Source organism: Gigantopelta aegis, chromosome 4 (assembly GCF_016097555.1).
Source record: "Gigantopelta aegis isolate Gae_Host chromosome 4, Gae_host_genome, whole genome shotgun sequence".
Taxonomy (NCBI): domain Eukaryota; kingdom Metazoa; phylum Mollusca; class Gastropoda; order Neomphalida; family Peltospiridae; genus Gigantopelta; species Gigantopelta aegis.
Window position 1 is genome coordinate 48,652,586 of NC_054702.1, and position 23,356 is coordinate 48,675,941.

General features: G+C 35.2%; 1 protein-coding gene across 2 annotated transcripts in view; it reads left to right on the plus strand.

Annotated features, from left to right (window-relative positions):
• LOC121370649 (xanthine dehydrogenase/oxidase-like) overlaps positions 1 to 23,356 on the plus strand; it is a 104,053-nt gene that overhangs the window by 50,009 nt on the left and 30,688 nt on the right. For both annotated transcript variants that reach the window (XR_005957711.1, XM_041496028.1), the window contains exons 20-27: positions 2,082 to 2,145; positions 2,717 to 2,786; positions 5,812 to 5,899; positions 6,244 to 6,330; positions 6,813 to 7,004; positions 10,008 to 10,153; positions 10,891 to 10,972; positions 17,912 to 18,007. Coding sequence is in view for 1 of the 2 variants with exons in the window: in XM_041496028.1 (XP_041351962.1) it covers positions 2,082 to 2,145; positions 2,717 to 2,786; positions 5,812 to 5,899; positions 6,244 to 6,330; positions 6,813 to 7,004; positions 10,008 to 10,153; positions 10,891 to 10,972; positions 17,912 to 18,007 (825 nt within the window). In the remaining variant the exon portion in view is untranslated. The remainder of the gene's footprint in view (positions 1 to 2,081; positions 2,146 to 2,716; positions 2,787 to 5,811; positions 5,900 to 6,243; positions 6,331 to 6,812; positions 7,005 to 10,007; positions 10,154 to 10,890; positions 10,973 to 17,911; positions 18,008 to 23,356) is intronic.

Here is a 23,356-nt window from a genome sequence, read left to right on the forward strand (position 1 = left end):
ATGTTCTCTCCGGGTGGCACTTAGTTCATTCTGAAGCTGGTCTATATTTGATATTAATAATATAGATTGTAAAAAGTAAAAGACAGTAAAAACCAAATGTCAAATGGCTGCACATTTAACCATGCATAAAAGTGATTTTATACATAGAACGTTATGTTAAGATTGTTGTAACGATTGTCTGCCAGCAGATGGATTAGTTCAGTCTAAGGTTGTAAACCTGTGTTAGTATGATATGAATAAAATATAATGTAAATATCATCATTATTAACTTCAAAGAAAGTAAATATAATTCACATCAAATTTAATCAAGCATAAAAGTAATTTCTTTTGCTTTCTGACTGGTAAGACTGGTAAATTAATTCTGTTGGACTTCTTTTATGTAAGAATAGTTGATGATGTAGATACATGTATATGTATAAAACTACAAACAACAAACATATTGTAATCCAGCACATACAATTACATGGATAAAGAATAAGGAAAGTTTGTCTGAAAAGCTACACAATCAGCAGTGTCCTGAACAGATGCAGAGTGCATTTTAACAAATTTGTAGTGCCCACAGACTTACTTCTTACAACCACCATATATCAGTTGGTAACATCTCTTTGATGCTTCTGGGATGGTGGTTCTGAGTGGCTACCAGTCAAGATGTTGGTCCCCTCTCAGCCAGAAGAAATGGGCATACGTGGATCAGCAGATAAACACATATGATAGATGCTACTAGTGACAAGTCAATGGAAATGGTAAGTGCATTATTGTCCTTAAATGTTTCAGAACAAGTGAAGAATCAATGATTCAACAAAACTATGTCCAGACATGTAATAACAGCCACATTTTATATGATGCTCCAGTGCAACCTGAGTTGTTATGAACTAATTTACTGTGATGGGATGCCGTGGACTCCAAAAGTGGTGTTAAAAGACACTCCACACTGTCAGTTCAGAAGATTGCAAGGTGTCGGCAAATGCTTAAGCAGCTTTCCAAATGGATTGCATAGCATTCAACATACGTTCTGTACTATTTATCCATGTAATTTTATGTGCTAATTATTTTAATTACAATGTGTTTAATTACAATGTTTGTAGTTGGCAGTTTTAATTTATACGTGTATGCACATCATCAGCTATTCTTGCATCATATCAGTGTCAGTTTAATAAATTTAACTTAAGTAATTTGTCTTTCAGAAGGCTATAGAAATCACTTTTATACTTAGTTAAATCTGGATATTGGCAGCCATTTTGAATTGTTTTTATTATATTTGAAGCTATAAATGATGATATTTATATTGAATATAACTTATATCAAATTGACATAGGTTTCCAACCTTAAACTGAACTAATTCATTTTGCTAGCAAAAGAAAAAAAGCTTACAATACGTAGTATGAATAACAAATATGAAATGTGGTGGCCATTTTGAATTTTTTCAGCCATCTTGAAGTTTGTTGACGTTGACAGTTCATGTATACATTTGTGAAACATATTACAATAAGTTTACTGACTTAAACTGCATTAATTCATCTGATAGAAGTCTATATGGCAGCTACAATAGAGCAAAATGAGATACCATATGACAATATTCAAAATGGCGACCGAGGTCAAGACACGTGAACTTCAAGATTGGTCCCGATCTTAAAATGACCGTTATAGTTTACAGAATCAATGTGCCAAATTTCATGAGTGTACCATAAAATGCACAAAACCCTCCATATTTGAGGCTTCTCTGATCCACTATTGGGGCTTTCCCGTTGTCAGCTAGTTGTCCACAACTGGTATTTCGTGTGTGTGTGTGTGTGTGTGTGTGTGTGTGTGTGTGTGTGTGTGTGTGTGTGAGCGAGTGTGAGTGTGTGAGCGAATGTGTGTGTGTGTGTGTGTGTGTGTGTGTGTGTGTGTGTGTGTGTTTGTGTATTCTTTTAGAGTGGAATTTATGCAAACATTACCTTTGTTTGACAAAACAAACATAGACGAGGTTTTTTTTATGCTGGGATGATATTAAACATTCCTTCATTTATTCAGTACACATATATGATGTATACGATATTTCATTCTGAGGTGTATTCTCTTTTTACTTCTGTTTTGTGCAGGGAGTTGTGGCTGAGGCACTTAACATCCAAGCCAACAAGATTACAGTTCGCGTCAAAAGATTAGGTATTCTCTTGTTCCAACTAATGTTTTACGACAGACATGTTGTGTTTGTGTGTAAGAATGTTGCTAATTGTAGAAAGGAACAGTCTGCACCTCAGCTGTAGCTTTCTTCATTTTAGTTTAGAGTTTCAAACAATTAGTGGGTTTCCTCTAAAATCTGTGTGGTCCTTAGCCATATGTCTGACGCCATATAACTGTAAATAAAATGTGTTGAGTGCGTCGTTAAATAAAGCACTTCTTTCTTTCATTAAGGTTTTAATAATAATAATTATTATTTGTTACGGTGTCTTCTCACAAAACAAGGTTAGGGTTAGTTTTAGGGTTAGTAATCGTAATACTATGCAGTATACACAACAAATAATAACAATTATAGTTGAGGTAGGCTAAATAATTTTTGTCCCTCGGGTGATGGAATATTTAAATATCATTATTTAATTTTAATTTTTGATTTTGCATGTAAAACATTTTTATCAACCTAAAGCATATTTGAATAATATAATTTACAATGTTTGAAAATTGTGAATATTTACAAGAAAAACGTGATTAAAACTGTCTTCCTTGATGTGTTTTGTAGGTGGTGGATTTGGCGGAAAGGAAACGAGACCCAAACTGATTGCATGTCCTACAGCTATAGCGGCAGCCAAGTGAGACTTTTATTGTTTATTTGCTGAGCTTATTGAGCATGCCCATTTTGCTCGAATATCTGTCTCGTAATACTTAACGAGTCACATCAGGTCTTAGAACTGAAGAAACAAACATACAGGTCTGTTGATTTTTGCAGAATGAATAAACACGCATGTGTTGCAATGTTCTGTAATAATATCCATCCCAGTAAGCCAGAAAAATGTACTAGTATATAAACACTTTTATTAAACGTGCATTTGTTTCAGGCAAATGGATTAAATTGATCACCATTCGGTTTATAATTCCAAACTTTAAATATCTATTAATCGGTACCATTCCTAAATTTTTATGAAGCACCAGTCAGCTTGACCAATGAAATTGGAGTTACATCTGTACGTGGTGTCCTATTTTGCCAAACACAGGAGTCGCTTGAAAAATTAGTTGAGAAAACAAACTTGTTGAACATTGTTCGTAAAACATCAAGGGCACGGTAACAAGTATAACGTTATTAATCTATGTTCCTTTGCATTGTATTCAGCTGCATTGTGTTGTTTCCGTATTGCCAGTACCTATTGTCAAGATTCCTTTGTCTATAGGCGAGCGAGACAATGGCGATTAACGTGTTTAATTGTTGGTCACTCTTTTGTGAACAGATTAGAAAATTTTGCTAATAGCTTTTACCAGAATGGTTTAACCTGAAACTATCTGAGCGAGTTTTGCGTGCATTATTGCGGGCAGAGTGGGGTCACTTTGTCTTCTATTATTCCTCAACTAGACGTGGAAGTGCAACAAATAAATCGGGAATCGTACTGGTGGCTGGAGGCAACGACCTAGATAGGGATGTCATTAACGGACAGCGAGTGGGTGGAGCCATGTTTTCTCTGGCGAGTTATGCAAACATTGGTTTGGACGTGACTGTAGTCGCAGTGACTCAGCTAGCGTTCCCTTTTAAGATAAGGTCAAAAATCACCAGTGTACAGAAGTACAACGATGGTGTTGTAAATGCTAACTGGAGGTTAGAACATTTAACTGGTCTCGAGAAAAGAACTTTAATACTCTCAGACCGTTATGCAACGGCGTAAGAGGAACATACATATTCTGATTTTGACAAGATGGTTTACAGGAGGGTACAAATAATAGGAATACATTGCTTGGTACATGTATGAATACAAATACAAATACAGTACATGGTATTACATTATAAAGATATATGTATTATCAATATAAATACATTATATTACATTATAGAGATATGTGTATTAACAATAAATATATATTCCGCGATGTAACAAAGTGTATATATATATATATATATATATATATATATATATATATATATATATATATATATATATATATATATATATATATATATATATATTGTAAAATATAATTATTCGGAATATTTCTGTTACAACTGTGTACTTTACAATTCTTGATATTACAATATATAGATGTAAATATTTAGTGCATTTCAATTACATGTATTATAAACGTGTATAATTCAGGGTAACAGCCGAATCATTTATTGGAGTTAACACATATTTATGTAATGTCGTTCATTTAAACTGGGAGTCTACTCACTGAAAGTATAAAATGACTGTTTACTTAGTTAATTGGTCGATTCTTGTAGTGCCTTCACCTGTGATTTCTGTTTGGCAGGTGTGTATTTGATAGATTAGATTATCAGGCATTGCATTGTCTGGTAGCGACGCCACCATGTGGATACAAAAAGTATACATACCGGTATTATTAACATCACAGGGTATTGTGATGCATTTGATTTTACCAATCTGATGTGCTGTGTCTTTTGTTGAAGAAAATATAGGTACTAATGTTATTAGTATGTAGTGGATAATGACCCATGTCATCATATTGCTAAAGGAAATTAAAACGTTCTCCATCAAATAACCTTTTTACATTTTCGATTTCTTTTCCAAAACTGTTTAACTAATTCCAACTATTTTGTGTTAAAGGCTTCCTTGGCAAACGGAGAAACAAATTGTGATCATCAGAGGTTGTTAGGCTGGGCCAAATTCAAGGAAATTAAAAAAAACCTTCTTTACTTTCAGATGGCTATAATTGATGAGTCTTCATATATATGGAAAGGTCAACAGATGGTTTATTTAATTTGTAAATGTTGTTAATGATGGGTTCCTCTGAGACTGTTGCTTCAAAACTACTTTACCAATTCCAAATAAATGTTGTGGAAAATGTCCTTATCACAAGAGAAATACATTTGGGCATTTGGTCATTCTGACCTCTCAAGGGCCCAAGGGTCGAGACCCAATAAGAGAAATTTAAGCCAATCTTTAACAAAAAAATCAAATTACTTCCTTGGCTTCCTTGGCATGTGAAGAAACAAATTTGTGAATTTGGTTATTTGGACCGCAAGGGGCCTGAGTGGAAAATTGAGCCAATTTTAAATAATCTTTTTGACATCCAGAATGTTATAACCGAATAGTTTTCGTATATGTAAAGGTCGACAGATGGGTTATCTATGTGAACCGTGCCAAATTTAGTGCTTTGGGCAAGCAAGTAACGATTAGCCTATTTCTCCTAAGCCACTCCACTAAAACAAACATAGTCTTTACTTCTTTCAGAAATTTGTGAATGTCATTAATGCTTGGTCTCCCGGTTGCCCCGGGGACTGGCAGTTTATTATACCGATATATAAATTTAAACTGTAATTTGTTCACAAGTTCTAGACCATTCCAAACTAAATGGCACCTTCCTTGACCGATGGAGAAACAAAATCGTGAATTTGTTTATTCTGACCCCATAACACCCCATCCCAACCAATGAAAATAGGTGCCCTGCACTTCATGAGTCTGGTAGGTGAGATCAGCAGTTTACTTATGTAACCATACATTAATATATTTTAGTTCATTGTCCTAGGAAGACAATCTGTTTTAACCGACGGTACACTTGAATCTTAATTAACAAGTTTTAATGTACTAGTAACGTAACACACGCTAAACTGTGAATTGTGTTAATTTACTATTTATGTCTAAAAAACAATGACTGTGACATTTTGTGCTTCAGACTTATGAAACGTGTGAGATGTACGCTAGAACGAGAAGAAGATATGGTTTCTATGGGAACTAGGCATCCATTTCTTGGAAAATACAAAGTAAGATGTGAAAATGCATTAAATACTTCCATGCATGCCATTGGTGAGATATTTGAGAGGACTTGTCATACGATGTTATTTCGTACGGCTAGTACCAGGTACTATTGTGCTTAAAACAAGGCGCTAGATGCCAGTAATCCTAGGATGATGATTGGTATGCAGGACAAAGGTAATGAGAAACGCTTCTCCAGAATTATATTTTATCTTCTTTAAGGGTGAGGGTTATAGCATTTAAATTATATGGTGTATAACAATTGTGTTGATTAGGCATTGCATGTAGCATCTTGAGTTCAAAGTGTTTATAAGATATCTTTGATGATATACACCTGTATAAATATTTTCAGATTGGGTTCACGAACCAGGGAAAGGTTATGTCGTTGGAGTTGGACCTATACAGTAACTGTGGAAACTCTCTCGATGTATCGCCGGGGGTGAGTGTTTTCATCTATTTCTGCAACATCTAGTGCTTGTTTCAGAGGATCGTTAACAGTGAACAATAATCTTCTTGATAAATAGAAATTAATGAAAAGTAGTTTAATACAATTACTTTGTTTTAAAATACATGCTTTTTTCTTTTTCTTTTATGAAATTGTTGGCACTTTTTAGCCACTGTCTCCTGACTGCTAAATGAGCCGATTTTTTTATAATTTTTCTAGGACTAGCTTTATAATATAATGTATTCAGGGTTGTATCTAGGGGTTCCGAAAAAGTGTCCCTTTTGTTTAAAAGTATACCTGTTGTAACTTGTATAAATAGGTACAGTTGATGATGAATGGTTGATTCAGGATATCAAATTAGCATATTCATATTTTATATCTCATGACCTCATTCTTGTGTGTAGCCGCGAAATACATTTCTGTTGTTACGCCACATTCCAGAGTTTAGCTTTGAAATTTTCTTCTTTTGGTTGTAGGTGATGGAGAGAGCCCTGTGGCATGCAGACAACTCTTACAGAGTTCCCAATTTTGTCATCCGCGGTTACTTGTGTAAGACGAACCGGACATCATGCACAGCATTCCGTGGTTTTGGCGCTCCCCAGGCGATGTTCGTTGCCGAAACATGGATAACGGATATCGCCTACTTCCTAAACATTGTACCAGAACAGGTTAATCATCGCGTTTGATTTCTCGTGTCAGTTTATATCACACTGAGTTACACCGCTTAAATGATAATAATAAATACATTTTATGTAAGAGTCGGAAAATGCCGGCACCTGGTGTGAGGGATAATTTCACTGTAGATTTTAAATCCTTTCTTGTTTGTAGTATATTAAGGGTTAAAGGGTTGGTAAACACAAACACGAGCCTCGTGTGTTGGAAAGATGCATACCCCGACCACCAACACATACTGACACTTTAAGAAATGAAAAACACGTAATTTTAAAGTTAATAAAGAAAACGTGATTATTCCTGCTAACTTGGGAGCAACCATTTTCTTTTGTTTTCGGTGCGTCCGGAATTCTAGCTTGGGGCGAAGTGATGTCAGCTCTGACCAACTCCTGGGTGCACAGTGTAAGCAAAGGCAGTCATTTACGACAAGACACTTCGCTTTTATCAACCTGACTTGTAAAACTACATAAATGACTTGATAATATAATGAACTATTTAACTAAATCTGTTTCAATTTGCATTAATAGAACGAAATGGGGTTATAGTATTTTTCTCTCTTAAAAAATCCTAAATTGTTTTTAATATTATTAGACCTAGGGTACGTTGGAGCAAAAACGACCACTCACGATACCCAAGTGATAATTTTCGTTTCTTTTGGACTACGTAATTGGTCAGTTTTGTGATTTTAGATGGGAAGGTCTACTTAATCAAGTGTTTTACAGAATTATTTCCAGTAATAAAGCAGAACGGTGATAATATCCATTACGATTTTAGGGGTGATGGCATAGTTATCCCACAATACCCTGTGATCTTCATAAAACAGGCACGTATTTGTTTTATGTCTAGAAACCTTGACTGGTGACCATCCAAAATTCTCCCCTACCAATCAGAAACCACAGGTACAGGCCACGGAAAGAAAATACCAGTTAACTAAGAAAACACTCCAATTATCATTTCAGTACGTGGGTTAATGTATGGACAAAACATAATACAGTTACACTTTGACAATGGTGGTTTGTTTTGTATTGAAAGATATATACTTATTGCTGGCTTACTGGGATGGATATTGTTACAGAACATTGCGATGCATCCACACAAATCAGGTATGTTTTGTTTTTTTAGTTCTAAGACTAATTCCTGACGTGACACCTTAAGTATTACGTAACCACCGGCTCGCCAGAGGGCGTATTCACTGGAATGGTACAAAATGGTTGCACCCGTTATATATAATAGCCGTCACATTTAACCATTTTATTAATTAAATATATAAGATTATACTTGTTTGTATTAAGCAATAATGTGAATTATATATCATTGAAAAAACCCCCCAAACATACCAGTCCAAACGCCTTGCTTAAGCATTCCTTTAAAGGGCCCCTGCGCGTGCTGTAACCTCAACGTGGTGCAGGGGTGTAACATTCTCTTTGAGAATGGCCAATACAGCACAAATTGAAATTTTGAGTAAAAGTCAGTATCTATCTGTGATATTTGTATTTTTGCACAGTTCTTTACACTGTTTTGATTTATATCTTGAATTTTTATATTGATGTTGATCATCACTTTATTTGTTTGCATTACCATAGTTTGACACCCAATAGCACATGTATTTTTCGTGCTGGGGTGTCGTTAAACATTCATTCATTCATTCCTTTAAAGGGAAAATGTGAAACCTAGACAAAATTTAATAACTTATCTTATTTTTATAGGATGCTTCAAAATTGGTGTTTATTATTACAAGTATTATTATTAACACATGATAATATTGTAACTGGAAGTGATACATAAATATTATTAAAACGCCCATAAGTATACTAGGCGGGGGCGCAAGGGAGGGGGCAACTGCCTCCCTAATACTGCAGCAATTCCTCAAATTCGGGTAAAAACGATAGAGATATTCGGGCAAAATTAACTGACGTGAAACCTTTTCACTATGTATTTCCATCATTCTACCCGCAATATTAGTTCGTGTAAAAATGCGTAGTGATTCATTTGCAACCCTACACAGCTATTTGACAGTAATACTAATATGAATAACTGTTATCCAAATTCGGGCAAAAATCAGCCTGCCCCTCCCCCCTGCCACCAACAAAAATGTGAGTCCGTACGCCTATGAGACTATGTAAAATGTTCAACAAAATCTTTACCTACCCTACCTTATTATTTTGGCGAGTGTGATGAAACATGTTCTTTTTGTCTGGACGTAAGGCTAACTTCAGATGCTACTTTTTCATAGCGGTGGTGGCGTCAACGTGAAGTTCCGTTTAGCTCAATGTTAAGGTTTTGCGTTTGGCTCCGTTTCTCACAACTAAAATATAATTTGATATTTATTAGCATGTATAATATCACCAAGATCAAATTAAAATAGACTATTGGAAACATTTACTTTCAGGCAAATCTTGTTATGGGCCTAAGTGGAACTGGGTATTCAGTTTTAGTGATTGAATAGTTCAGAGCCTATAATGTATAATATCACCAACATCAAATTAAAATAGACTATTGGAAACATTTACTTTCAGGCAAATCTTGTTATGGGCCTAAGTGGAACTGGGTATTCAGTTTTAGTGATTGAATAGTTCAGAGCCTATAATGTATAATATCACCAACATCAAATTAAAATAGACTATTGGAAACATTTACTTTCAGGCAAATCTTGTTATGGGCCTAAGTGGAACTGGGTATTCAGTTTTAGTGATTGAATAGTTCAGAGCCTATAATGTATAATATCACCAACATCAAATTAAAATAGACTATTGGAAACATTTACTTTCAGGCAAATCTTGTTATGGGCCTAAGTGGAACTGGGTATTCAGTTTTAGTGACTGAATAGTTCAGAGCCTATAATGTATGCGCAACTTAGCACAAAAGTCATGTCGGTTCTTTTTAATTGTAATAGATGTTATTGTGAAAATTTTCACATCAGTGTAAAAAGTACTCTTTTGTGCTAACGCCTCCTAGTGGAACTGTAGGTGAAGAATCGTGTGTTATTATTACTGAATCAGGTACGACAGACGAATCTGTACAAGAACGGCGATCCGATGCCCTTCGGCATGCAGTGTGACAAGGGGAACATCCAGCACTGCTGGGAGGAGTGTCTCGACACGGCGGACCTCGACACTCGGCGACAACAAGTGAAACAGTTCAACAGGTGAAACTCGCACTCACTCTTCACTACAATAGTTATTGGGAACGTTATGTCATTTTACTCAGTCAGATCGAGCATGGATATCTGCTACACCATTTGTCAGTTGTGTTGTGTGTGTGTGTGGGTGAGGGGTGGGGAAGAGTGACTGAAAGCTGCCAAGATTAGATTTGATGACGTTAATATTTTAGTGATTTATTAAAGGGACATTCCTGAGTTTTCTGCATTGCAAGATGTTTCCAACTAATACAATATTTCTACGATTAAACTTAACATATTAAATATATTTTCTTGTTTAGAATATCAGTGTCTGTACATTCGATGTGTTTCTGGTCGTCATAATATTTGTAACTAGCCCAAACTGGATTTGGTATCCCAATAATTTCGTACGTACGAAAAAATATATATTAGGTAATAAAATTATGTTTGACCTAGTACAACCGTTAGAACGATCAGAAAGACGTTTAATATATAGTCGCTAATATTTTATTTACAAAAAATATATTTAACATTTGATTACAGTTATTAAAAAGTCTTTGCTGATGGACATCTTATAATCGCCTAAAACACAGGAATATCGCATTAAAGCTTATTTGCAATAACTCGGCAAAATAATACTTCCCATCCTCTGTTCTCAGCAAAATTCTTTAAGATGAAAATAGTTGTTCTCAATGTCAGCCTATTTTATATTATATAAAACACAATGTGATAAATATTTAAAGCCTTTGTTGATATAATTACAGAGAAAACCGATGGAAAAAGAAAGGAATTTCTGTAACACCTGTAACATATGGCATTGCGTTTGGATTGTGGGAACTCAATCAGGCAAGTGACGAACATACTATGGAATCGTTAAAGAAGACATTAACATAAGAATAACAGGTTGATAACGTAGGTCCTAGGTTATTGGATTTATTTTGAAGATAAAAATGGTGAACTCGTTGAGGCTTGCTTATTTTTCCTAAACAGGGTATTTAAAGTCAATATATCCTATGCCATTAACTTAACCTGTTATTGTTTACATCCTACAACTCAGCATTCTTCCTGTACTGGGTATTTAAAGTCAGTATGAGGTACATCATTAACGTAATCTGTTACTGTTTTCATGTTTAATATGTGAATCATCTTTATTTCTAACTTCCAATATGCTTAAAGGGACATTCTTGAGTTTGTTGCACTGTAAGATGTTTCCGACTAATAAAATATATCTACGATTAAACTTACGTATTAAATATATTTTCTTGTTTAGAATATTAGTGTCTGTATATTCAATGTGTTTCTGGTCGTCTTAATATTTGTAAGAAGCCCAAACTGGATTTCGTCTTCAAATAATTTCGTACGTACGAAAAAAATAGTAGGAAATAAAATGATTTAACCTAGTACAAATATTAGAATGATCAAAAACATGTGTAATATACAACCACTAATATTTTATGCAGAAAAATATATTGGATATATTATGTAATTATAGTGGTTGAAAAGTCTTTGTTAGTCGATAACATATTAAAACGTGCAGCAAATGCCCCTTTAAGCTGAACAAAGGTTTTTGCAGTATGACATTGGCCTCACTGGTGTAGTGGTTAAGCCATCGGACATAAGGCTTGTAGGTACTGGGTTTGCCTCTCGGTACTGGCTCCCACCCAGAACAAGTTTAACAACTCGGTGGGTATTTGTAAGACCACTATTATACCGACTACTCTCTCACTAACCGCTAACAAATAACCATTAACCCACTGTCCTGAACAGACAGTCGAGATAGCTAAGGTGTATGCCCAGGACAATGTACTTGAACCGTAAGTGGATATAAGCACGAAAACAACTACAAAGCAATGAAATGCAGTATGACATGTATAGTCTAGTCATGTAGTAGCTTATATACTGGAATTGTTCAAAATGTGAAAATGTGCACACTGGTACGATGTTTAATTCTTTCATAGCAGGATGCCATCTTGATTTTCAGAATTATCGCCATCGAAAAAACAATATGCCAATATGTTGGCTCCTAGAATACATAAATACTTGATGTAAGTTGCTAATTCCATATTAATTTTGTAGATCGAAGGAATTTAATAAACATGCTAATAATAATTTATATTTATATTTTACACTTGAAAATCATATACGGGACTCGTTAGATAGAAAACATCGTGAAAACCAAATCAGTTGCACATTATCTTATTTATAGTCAGTCTGTAGTGTAGCACATTCCTGTGCATTTACATATTTCAGTGCATTGAAACTGCTGTTAAACATTTGCAAGGAGGTTTGCATGCTTTCTTGCAGCACATACGTGATTTGGCTGCCTCTGGAAATGTTGTCTAGAAAAGCATCAATTGATCATTAGGGTCCTTAGTCTACTCCAGCCACAAGAGTTTGGTAGCTGTTGTTTAGTTACCAGTGATTGACAAATATGTCCTGCTTGGTATGCAGCACTCTTAGTCTGTCTAGTAAGAGCACCTTTTGTGTCAGGTATACGATCTAGCTGCCTCTCTTTGGTAAAGAGTACCTTCTTTTCCTGGTCCATCTGGGCGTTTTCGTTTGTACTGTCATAAAGTAGTATAACAGACCTTTGAAGCTGATACATTCACTCATCTGTGATGCAAGCGGACATTTGGGACAGACACAAAACATTTTCTGTAATATCAAGAACAGCTGTCTTAAATGTTCTGTGCTGTTTCTACTGAACGATTATAATATGTCACACCAACTGATTGCATATAACAATCGAAGTACCTGTCCTGTATTCTTCTAGCCTGGCTGCAATGTCATGAGCTGATATCATCATATAGTTTCTCTTCATGTCATAGATAATCCATGATACATCAAGAGAAAAATATAAACAATGGCAATTGTAAGGACCACAACATCAGTGTCAACCGATCTGATCAGTACGTTCTTATCTTATGGTCATTCTGTGCACAATGGAGAGTATGTGACATTATAGTCTTGTGTCGGCTTCTACATGATAACATGGTTCCAGATCACGTCACATAGTACACCCATTTGCACACCCATTTGAACACACAACAAATGCTATCTTGTGTGCTGTGCATCTTCTTGTTTTTAGTGGATACTGTTGCAATGCAATGTGACTAGTACTGATATGGCTGAATTTTATTTTCATGCACGTGGAGGAAACTGCCAGTTCTTGTATAATTGAGCAGTAATACAATTAACTATTTTCTTTCCTGTCTCACTAATTACTTTACGCTGTTGCTGATGTATCGATCCCATCAAATTACTACCAAATATCAAAGAAGGTTATTCGATATCATATGGTAACGCCACACCAATCATATAAAAAATATATGATTTTGGCCATTTTTGGCCAAAACATGGCCAAAATGGCAATCTTGTCTTAAGTGGGGTAAATAAGACTGCTATTTTTGGAATCAGCAGCACATTTTACACAAAGTAGGCTTGTCAAAAATTCCTTACCAAAATTGTTTATTAAAGTCATCTACCAATCTACCTCCTGGTGTATGAGTCATGTTGTTTTTCGAGTTAAATAGTTAGTTTGTTTTGTTTAACGACACCACTAGAGCAAATTGATTTATTAATGATCGGCTATTTGTTGTCACACATTTGTGTTCTTTAAGATGAAGTCTGATAGTCAGCCGCCGCCTGGACTGCTTGTTTAGGAGAGTTGAACAGAGCTTCCCTGATTATAGTGTTGTGTAGATTTATTTATTTGTTGTTGTTGATTTTTGTGTGTTTTTTTCTTTTGAGGGGTGGGGGTGGGTGTGAAAGTGTTTTTTGGTGGTGTTGTTTATTTTGTTTTGCTGCCAGAACAAATTAGCAGTGAAATATATGGTCCTCATTCCTAAGCCAAATCTTTTGAACGGCCAAGAGGGATGCAAAATGTACAGTGACCAACTTCAAAATACAAATAGCACTTGATCTGATCCACGAGTAACAAAACCTGAAAACAAGAATTCATCCAAACTTTAGAAACTTGAAAAACAAACTTCTGAAATAAACGTCATGGTCAAATATAACATTTTAACAAAATATATTGCTACCCCATGACTGTGTGGTGTGTGTATGTTTATTTCAATGTATGGTGGAAATAATCTGTACTAAAAGTGGAAGTCTTACATAATTAAACTTTCTAGACTATATAACAAGTGAAAAGAAGGGAGAAAAATTCAGAATGAAGAAATATCAGCTAACCACAAAAACCCAATCATCCTGAAATAAAAATTAAGTGCAAGTGTCTAAACGTGTTAGTAATGTGCACGTATCTAAACTATTTGAGCTTTTGTTTTAAATAAACACAAACCCTACTTGTAACTTCAGACTTAAATTATACTTTAGCCTTTTATAATTATATATAGCCTACTTAATCAAAATGACGCTTCCCTAGATTTATAATATCCTAACTTAAATTTATGAATTTAAATTCAATAAAGTTATTTTACAAACTTTAAATAACTTTGGCTTAGTATTAAATATTTTTAGAAATATTGTTTATGTACTAAGTTTTAATAGCCTACATAGCAATCACTAAATTGCTTAAACGTGATGTCAACTAAGTTGGTACCGGTATCTACAGCTATAAAAACTATAAGACAACAACAACCAGCATCATGATATTTTTCAACAAAATATAAATATCAACCACAAATGACTAACCAATAAACAGACAATAAACACACAATGATTCAAAGGTTCATAATGTATGTACCATATGTGTTTTTATATAACTTAAGTCAATATAGGTTAGGTGGGCTAAATTAATATGTACAAATGAGTGTTTACATACATTCATAAAAGATGTTTCAATGGTAATCCGAATATACAAAATTAATAATTTACATAATTAGTGAATGTTAAATTAATCTAAAAAAATAATTTATTACCAAACTTTAGCCTGTTATTAACACAGAATGATCAAAATTGAATGCACTATTTATTAAGAACTGACTGAAGTAATAAACAAAACTGGAATTACATTAGCTAAACAGAAAACTAAATATTTCAAACTATTAAATAGCAACTTTAATAAATCTATTCAAATGGAATGTTAGTTAAGACATGCAGTTATACAAGTTTGTATATATATTTAGAGAAAATATTCCTTTAAGAGTTACATTAGTCTATAAAGACAGATACGTCCTGTTACCCCCATCCCCTTGAAAAAAATTCAAATTTAAATTTAAATAATTAAACACAAAACTAATTAAATATTTTAAAATAATATTAAACACAAATATTATTTTACTAATTTTAAAATTTAAATTATGTTCAAACACTTATTTCCAATTCAATAAAAAAAAAATCTACAAATTTGAATATTACAAAGTTATTATATAACAAATCTATAAGTCAATTACACAGTAGTTTAGCTAAAAAATAGCAATCTAAAAATATAATCTGTACATAAAATATTAAACTACCTTCATTGGCATCAATATAACCAACTGTGTAACTGATTAAAAACCCCAAATTACTAACTTATTTCCAGAAATAAAACAAATAAATAAATAATTAATCAAAACCAAAAAATATGAGTACATAATCAAAATGTGTAAATTTTGTTTCTTTCAACAGACAACTATGCATAACAATTATATAAGTAAATAAACAAATGAACAAGAAAATATCAAAACTAAGAAAAAATTAAATACAGATTAAATACATATGCAGACATTTCACATCAAACATTTGCATAAAACACAACACACCACCAATAAGTCACTGAAATGTTGAGAAATAAAAGTTGGATGCAAACAAGTCTTTTTCTTGATAATAGTACAAATGTAAGAAATTGTCACATGACACAAAGTCAAGATTCATAGAACAGTCACATGACACAACGCGTAAACGTTCACAAAGCTGTCACATGGCACAAACATAAAAACACAACAACAACAAAAAAATCACCACCAATCACATGTTAGAACACGGTCCCAATCCATTATTAGTCACTTGATCAGTCACATGATCCCAAGGGTCCCTACGTCGGCTCCAATGTTACCGAAGTGTTGTATGAGGAAAACATGAACAACTCGGCAGGGTTTAGGATTTATTAGGATCATCCATCGGGTGGGATGTGAAGATCCCTGGTCCCAAGCATAAGAATAGACAAACACATACACAGAAGCATAATTCTGGTTGTCACCTACATGATTGCGACACCTTTAAAATTCTCTATGAATGTTAGTTGTACAGTTGCTGTGAATAAAAGCTTGTCTTCTCATAAAAGTGGTCTTTTCTCCTTGAATGTCATAAAGCTTCTGACCAGGAGAACACAGAAACAATGACACTGGTCTTGCAAGAACTGAGTTGTCAGTGAGCACAACCCAAGCCCAGAAAACCAAAGAAAGCAAGAAAACAATGAAAGGCTACACAAGTGTAACCTGATATAATAAAACTATGTGAACAGTGTTTTAAATTAGTATGTATGTACTGAATGTAGTTTAAGACACCCGGTTACAAAGCTAATATGTTATTTTATTTTCATGTTTAATTTTGACATAAAATAAGTGATAGTAGAGTAGGTCTGTTGAATTCCGTGGGTGTGAAAACATGGGATTCGCAACTTATATCAAGTATTGGTTTTCGATGGCGGTCATTTTGAACACCTAGCCGCAGTTATGGTTGCATCGCGTGTTTTGTGCTTTTATAGGAAAGAGTATTACAAATTGTACCAGCATTCAAACATTCACGCTTTTTTACATTTTGAAAATGTTTTAATTAATGTAGTAGACAAATACAATATTCATTACTTTATTCTTGTAATATTCTGTTGATTTTTTTATGTCCAAAGTTTTAAACTCATAATTACAAAATAAATGTCATTTTGTTAAATCTACCATAAGAAGTTTTTTTAAAATGTATTGAAATTAACGATGTAAACAATGCACATGTGACAATCCAGTCCAATCAAACAGTCGATTCAGATCACGTTACATTAGTGACAAATTATAAACTGCAATTAGTAGTTTATTATTTTACTTTAAGTGGTCACTATAATCGCTCAATACAATCAGATTGCAAGATAAACAAAAAAATACACGACATATTGATTATAATGTAAAAAGGAAAACAAACACAAGTGCAGACTGTTCAATAAATCTTGGCTCACACTGTAAATACTTTGTTTTATGTTGTTTCTACGTGAGTAGATGGCGGCCACATTTATGGTTGGATCGCGTGTGTCCTGCTTTTATAGGAAAGAGTATTACAAATTGTACCAGCATTCAAACATTCACGCTTTTTTACTTAATATAGTAGACTAATACAAAATGCATTACTTCATCCTTATAATGTTCTGTTGAATGTTTTATGTCCAAAGTTTTAAACTCATAATTATAAAATAAATGTGTCATTTTGTTAAATCTACTATAACAAGTTAAAAAAAAAAAGGATAAAAATTAACGATGTAAACAATATGCATGTGGCTCACACTGTAAGTACTTTGTTTGTCTTTATTTCAATATGTGTTTCCCTCAATATTTAAAATCCTGGGCCCAATTTCACAAAACATTTGTAAGCCTAGTTTTTCACATAAACTTAAATCAACGACTAAACCACAATTCTTATTACTATCATAGTACACCAAATATAGTTTGAAGTACATATATTTCATTTTCTTTTGTTCTTAAAAAGGTCCATCTTCCGTAATGATGTCATTTTCTGCATGAAATAGATGTCAAACACACATAAACGTATGCCCCGTATAACTGTTAGTCGCAAACATAAACTTACAGTGTTTTGTGAAATTGTCCCCTAATGGTGAATGTGTGTTATGTTTTACAGTCTGGTGCACTAGTCCATATATACAGGGATGGTTCTGTGTTGATCGCCCACGGCGGGACTGAAATGGGTCAGGGACTTCACACCAAGATGATACAGGTTGGTTTTACTTTAACTTCTGAATGCAGATATTTCTAGCTATCTGTCTGTCTGTTCCGTCACTTAACCTGGGTTAAAAGAATGATGTTCGCTACTATGATCTCTGTTGAATAAGTCAGAAGTGTGAACAAATGAATGAATGAATGTTTAACGACACCCCAGCACGAAAAATACATCGGCTATTGGGTGTCAAACTATGGTAAATGCAAAAAGATTGATGATCAACATCAAGATAAAAATTCAACAGTTAAATTAAAACACAGTGTAAAGAACTGTGCAAAAATACAAATATTACAGTTAGATAATATTTAAAATTTACAATAAAACGCAGTATCACGTAGGAACTGTAAAATAAGTTCTGGATGGAATCGAAAGGATTCCATCACATTTCGTGGTACAAATATATCTTTTCGAGTTTATTTCAGATGGGTACACTCCACCAAAATGTGGCGTACCGTCAGAGTACACTGACAGCGACACACTGAGGTGGAGGATCCTTCTTCAAAATAAATGAATGGGTCAAGTAAGTATAACCGATGCGAACACGACACAAGACTATTTCATCCTTCCTGCTCTGTCTATATGAGGACTTCCACTCTCCCAAGCATGAAGCTTGCTCGCAGCCGCACCATCCCAATCACGTTGCCAAGTCGAAAAGATAAATTGGTTGATACTATATTTAAAATCAGTATAAGGTACACTAACCCTGGCATGAGGCAAAACCAAAGCAGACGTGGCAGCATAATCTGCCTTTTCATTACCCCTTTTGCCAACATGGCTGGGCACCCAACAAAATACAATATGTTTATTGGCAATAGATAAAAAGACACACATTCGTATAACCATCCCAATTAAGGGATGGTCCAGCTTCATATTGCGCAAAGTTTGGAGACACGAAAGTGAGTCGGCAAAAACAATAAATTTGGATGCACTAGAATCCTTGATTTCTTCTAAGTCTCTAATGACTGCCCAAACTTCAGCACTAAAAATTGATGCCGAGTCAGGCAGTCTCATGGAAATGATACTGTATAATGGAAAGACTGTAGCACAAGCCACAGAATTCCCATCCCGTGAACCGTCTGTATACACAGGAATGTAATCATGGTACTTGTCGTGAATTTCCATGAAAAACTGCTTATACACAACAACATCTGTGCGATCTTTCTTCAGATGCGCCAGAGCAAACACAATTTTAGGTTGTGTAATACACCAAGGTGGTAAAACAAAATATGAAGGAGTTTCCAAAGTGTCAATTAAATCAATATTGGAAAGTGACAAAAAGCTCTTAATGCGAAGACCAAATGTACGAATAGCATAAAAAACCTTCATATATTTGTTATCAAACACCGTATTACCAATAACTTTTAAAATATTAAGAGCTTTTAAGCCCTTCTTTTTAACATAGTTAAGATGGGGCACATGAAGTAAACAAAGACATGGGATCATCAGCATCAGTAATGGCAAATTGTTGCAGTCGAATGCTGCACAGATGCTGAAACTTACCCCAATATGCCTTTCCAGGAGAAATCAAGAAAATGTGAAGGACTACAAAGGGTTAAATCTAACGACGTGAAAGAACCACTAGCAGAATGAAAATATGTATGACTTTTATCATTAAATAAAAGTAAGTCATTTTTGAGAATTAAGTCTTAATTGTTTACCTCTAATATTAATATCCTCGCATCCCCACAAAGTATGGTGACCATTAAAATCTCCCATGACAATGAAGGGGGTAGGGAGCTGATCAATAAGACATTGAAAGTCCCTGGGATTAAAATTAAAATGATTACGAGGTGGCAAGTAAACTGAACATAGAGTAATAGTTTTATGAGCTGTAACCTTTACATCCACAGCTTGTAAATTAGTATTCAATGTTACTGAACTCTGAGGAATGTTTTCATTAACAAGAATGGAAACACCCCCGGATGCTCTATCGTCAGTTTCTTGAAATTTATGATAGAGATTAAATCCTCTCATGGTAATATTATCAGTGCCATTCAAGAAATTTTATTAAAGACACACTGCAAGAGGATTATGTTTTTGAATTAAAATACTTAATTCATCAAAATTGGGCCTAAGCCCACGGCAGTTCCACTGAATGACTGAATTATTCGTTGGGAGGAAGTATGGGTGTAATTTGTTTCTTTGGTTATCGTTTAGAATGTGGATGATCACATGGTGATATATTCATCTAATCATCCAGATCAGCCAAAGATTCATATGGATTGTCGAAAGGAATAAGATGTTTTTCGTACTTCTTCAATCTACCTGAAGAACAATCCTTATGTGGGGGTCTTAGCGTCTTTACCTGACTTAGATTTACTGGGACCTGGCTCCACAGTTAAACTTTGGTGGATTCTTAGAATCCAAAGACACCTGAGTAGATTTGACAACTTTTGTTTGAACAATTTTTGTAGCTTGCTTTTGAGCTTTGTCACTGTCTGAAATCTTCTTAAATCGATCATTACCATTAGGCCAAGTTAAATCCGTCTGAGAGGCAACACTGGTTGTAGAAACCTTAACTGCAGAAGCATACGATCTGCCTGCCGCTACAGTTGTAGATGTCTCTACAAGTTTTCTTGCCTCATAAAAAGACAGGTTTTTATCAACTTTGACCTGCTGTATCTGCTTTTCAACTTTCCACCTTGGCCTACATGCCATATCATTTTGACATGCCTTGCTGTCATGATCATATTGACCACAACGAGCACATGTCAACCTGTTATGACATGTATTCTGCCCATGACCAAACTTTTGACACTTAAAACATCTCAAGGGATTGGGCATGAAAGGTACAACAGGTATGTTTAAATACCCTGCTTTTATCGATTTTGGGAGAGTTAGCACATTAAAAGTCAAAATCAAAGTATTCGTCAGAACAAGGTCATTATTCTGATGAACACTTATTATTTTGACCAACACAACACCCTTGAGGCAAGATTTGTGCAAATCTCATCCTCGCTCACTCCCTCCAAGTCTCTACAACGGATCACTCCCTTAGAAGGGTTAAGGGAGGAATGTGGTGAAACCTCAGTTGGCACATTGCATAAGAATTTCGATTTAAGAACATTCTTAGAATAACTCCCAGTAATGCACTCCACCAACAAAGAGCCATTCCGCAGTTTCTTGATTGTTTTCAGCTCTCCAGTTAGCCCTTGTAAACCCTTTTCAATAGCAAATGGAGATAATTTTCGCAAGGCTCCATCTTTAAATGATCCGATGACAAGGAACCTTGGCCAGGTTTTGCCAGAAATTACCTTGGATTTGTTTTACATTCAAATTCTTAGACTCTTCATCTGATGATGAAGAGTCTGAAACCTCGGTGTGGACCCGCATGAGGGCCCCATCAGAAGTAATTACACTGTTTTCAGCCATAATAAAAGCTCAAATATTCATCAACCATGTCCCCACCCAGCACAGAGTCCAACAATGGGACATGATGCTGCGGATAACCAGCAGACATTCATGCCAGGGATACATGGTTGATATACTCAGGCAATAAAAAATGAAATCACCTGATTGACCCTAGCCACCACCCAAAGAGCAACAAATACAAATGGCCATTGAAACAATGTTTGTTCTTAACTAAAATAAACAAAACAAAGGATATTTGCTCTCAAGCTTGGCTGAGCTCCAGGCCAAAGTGGTGTGTTGCCAGAAAACATACCCGTAGATATGCCCCCAACTCAACCACCAGGATCCCATCATCCAGCATTACGACATGCACCTCACAGCCAACAAGGTGCCTCAAAAGGGGAGTTGTGCTGTATTGGCCATTCTCAAAGAGAATGTTACACCCCTGCACCACGGTGAGGTTACCACACACGCAGATGAAGTGTGAACAAAGTGGGAAGGAACTTTACAACTGAATTTTAACGAAAACGTTAAAAAATATTGGTGATTTATTATCAGATATTGAAAATGTAATAGAAATTAATAGCATTTGAAACACAAAGAACGTATAATTATTCAGTACTCGTATAGCAGTATTTCATTAAAATGTGGAACTTTAAAAAAGTAATAATAGTAATAACAGCCACAGATTTCTAATGTTCTTAGATATGCACTAGATGTCCACTGCCCTCAGCATTGAATATCCTCCGGGTTGACTCCTTTCATTGCTGTTGCACTTGCTGTGCCAGTCCTGACAGAGTGGGCCCTGAATGTAACCCTTACATCGTGTTTTGTATAAGGAAGTGACTTGTGGGGTCAGCCATACCATATATTTTATGTTCATGGCTAATGGTTGAAATGTGTACTGACACGGTCGCTGGAAATCTGTTCCTCAAGGACATGTGCACAATATCTATAAAAAAAAAAATTAATCTGAGTACTTATGATAGGCTTTAGGAAATGTTATGTGTTTGCACGATTCTTATTAGAGTTCCGAAATCGAGATGTTCACGTTTTGAATTGGTAGACTGTACTCATTTGTAAATATATGATAATATATGATGCCAGTAATAATTAATTTAAATTCATGTCTCAAATTTCTCACGAAGGACATAAATTTTATAATAACTGCTTTCAGGAGGGACATAAAATTTATAATAACTGGTGGTACCCATTTTGTTATTCGGTTTATTACTTCAGCTATTTGTTTCTTTAAAAAAACAAAAAAAAACAAAAACAACATATATATATATATATATATATATATATATATATATATATATATATATACTCTTCAAAAGAAGAAACGCAAAACCACATTGTCGTAACATTTGGAGAATTGATTTAATTATTGAATGGTGAGTCCGATAATTACCAAATGTTGCAGGATTGTTCACAATTCACTCTAGTCCATTGTGAGTAAGTGATAGGACACACCACCAAGGTCAAGGTCATCTGGAGTCAATACCGGGTGTGGCCTCCGCGTGTGTTGACAACTGCCTGGCACCGCCTGCCCATTGAAGCAACCAGAGTACGGATGACGTCCCGGGGGATGGTGGCCCACTCGGCCTGCAAGGCTGCTGCCAGCTCGGGCAGGGTCTGGGGCTGTGGTTGTCGCTGTCGGAGGCGTCGGTCCAACTCGTCCCATAGAGTCTCAATTGGGTTCAAATCCGGTGATATCGATGGCCAAAAAAGGACATTAATGTTGTTGTTCTGTAGGAAAGCCGTTGTGAGACGAGCTGTGTGAGGCCTGGCGTTGTCATGTTGGAACACTGCGTTGGCGTTGGCCATGACTGGAACGATGTGTGGCCGGAGGATCTGGTCAATGTAGCCCTGTGCATTCAGGTTGCCCTGCACGTGGACCAGGTCAGTTCTGCCAGTGTGTTAGATGGCTGCCCACACCATGACACTACCCCCGCCGAATCTGTCCACTTCCTGCACGCAGTTTGCCGCATA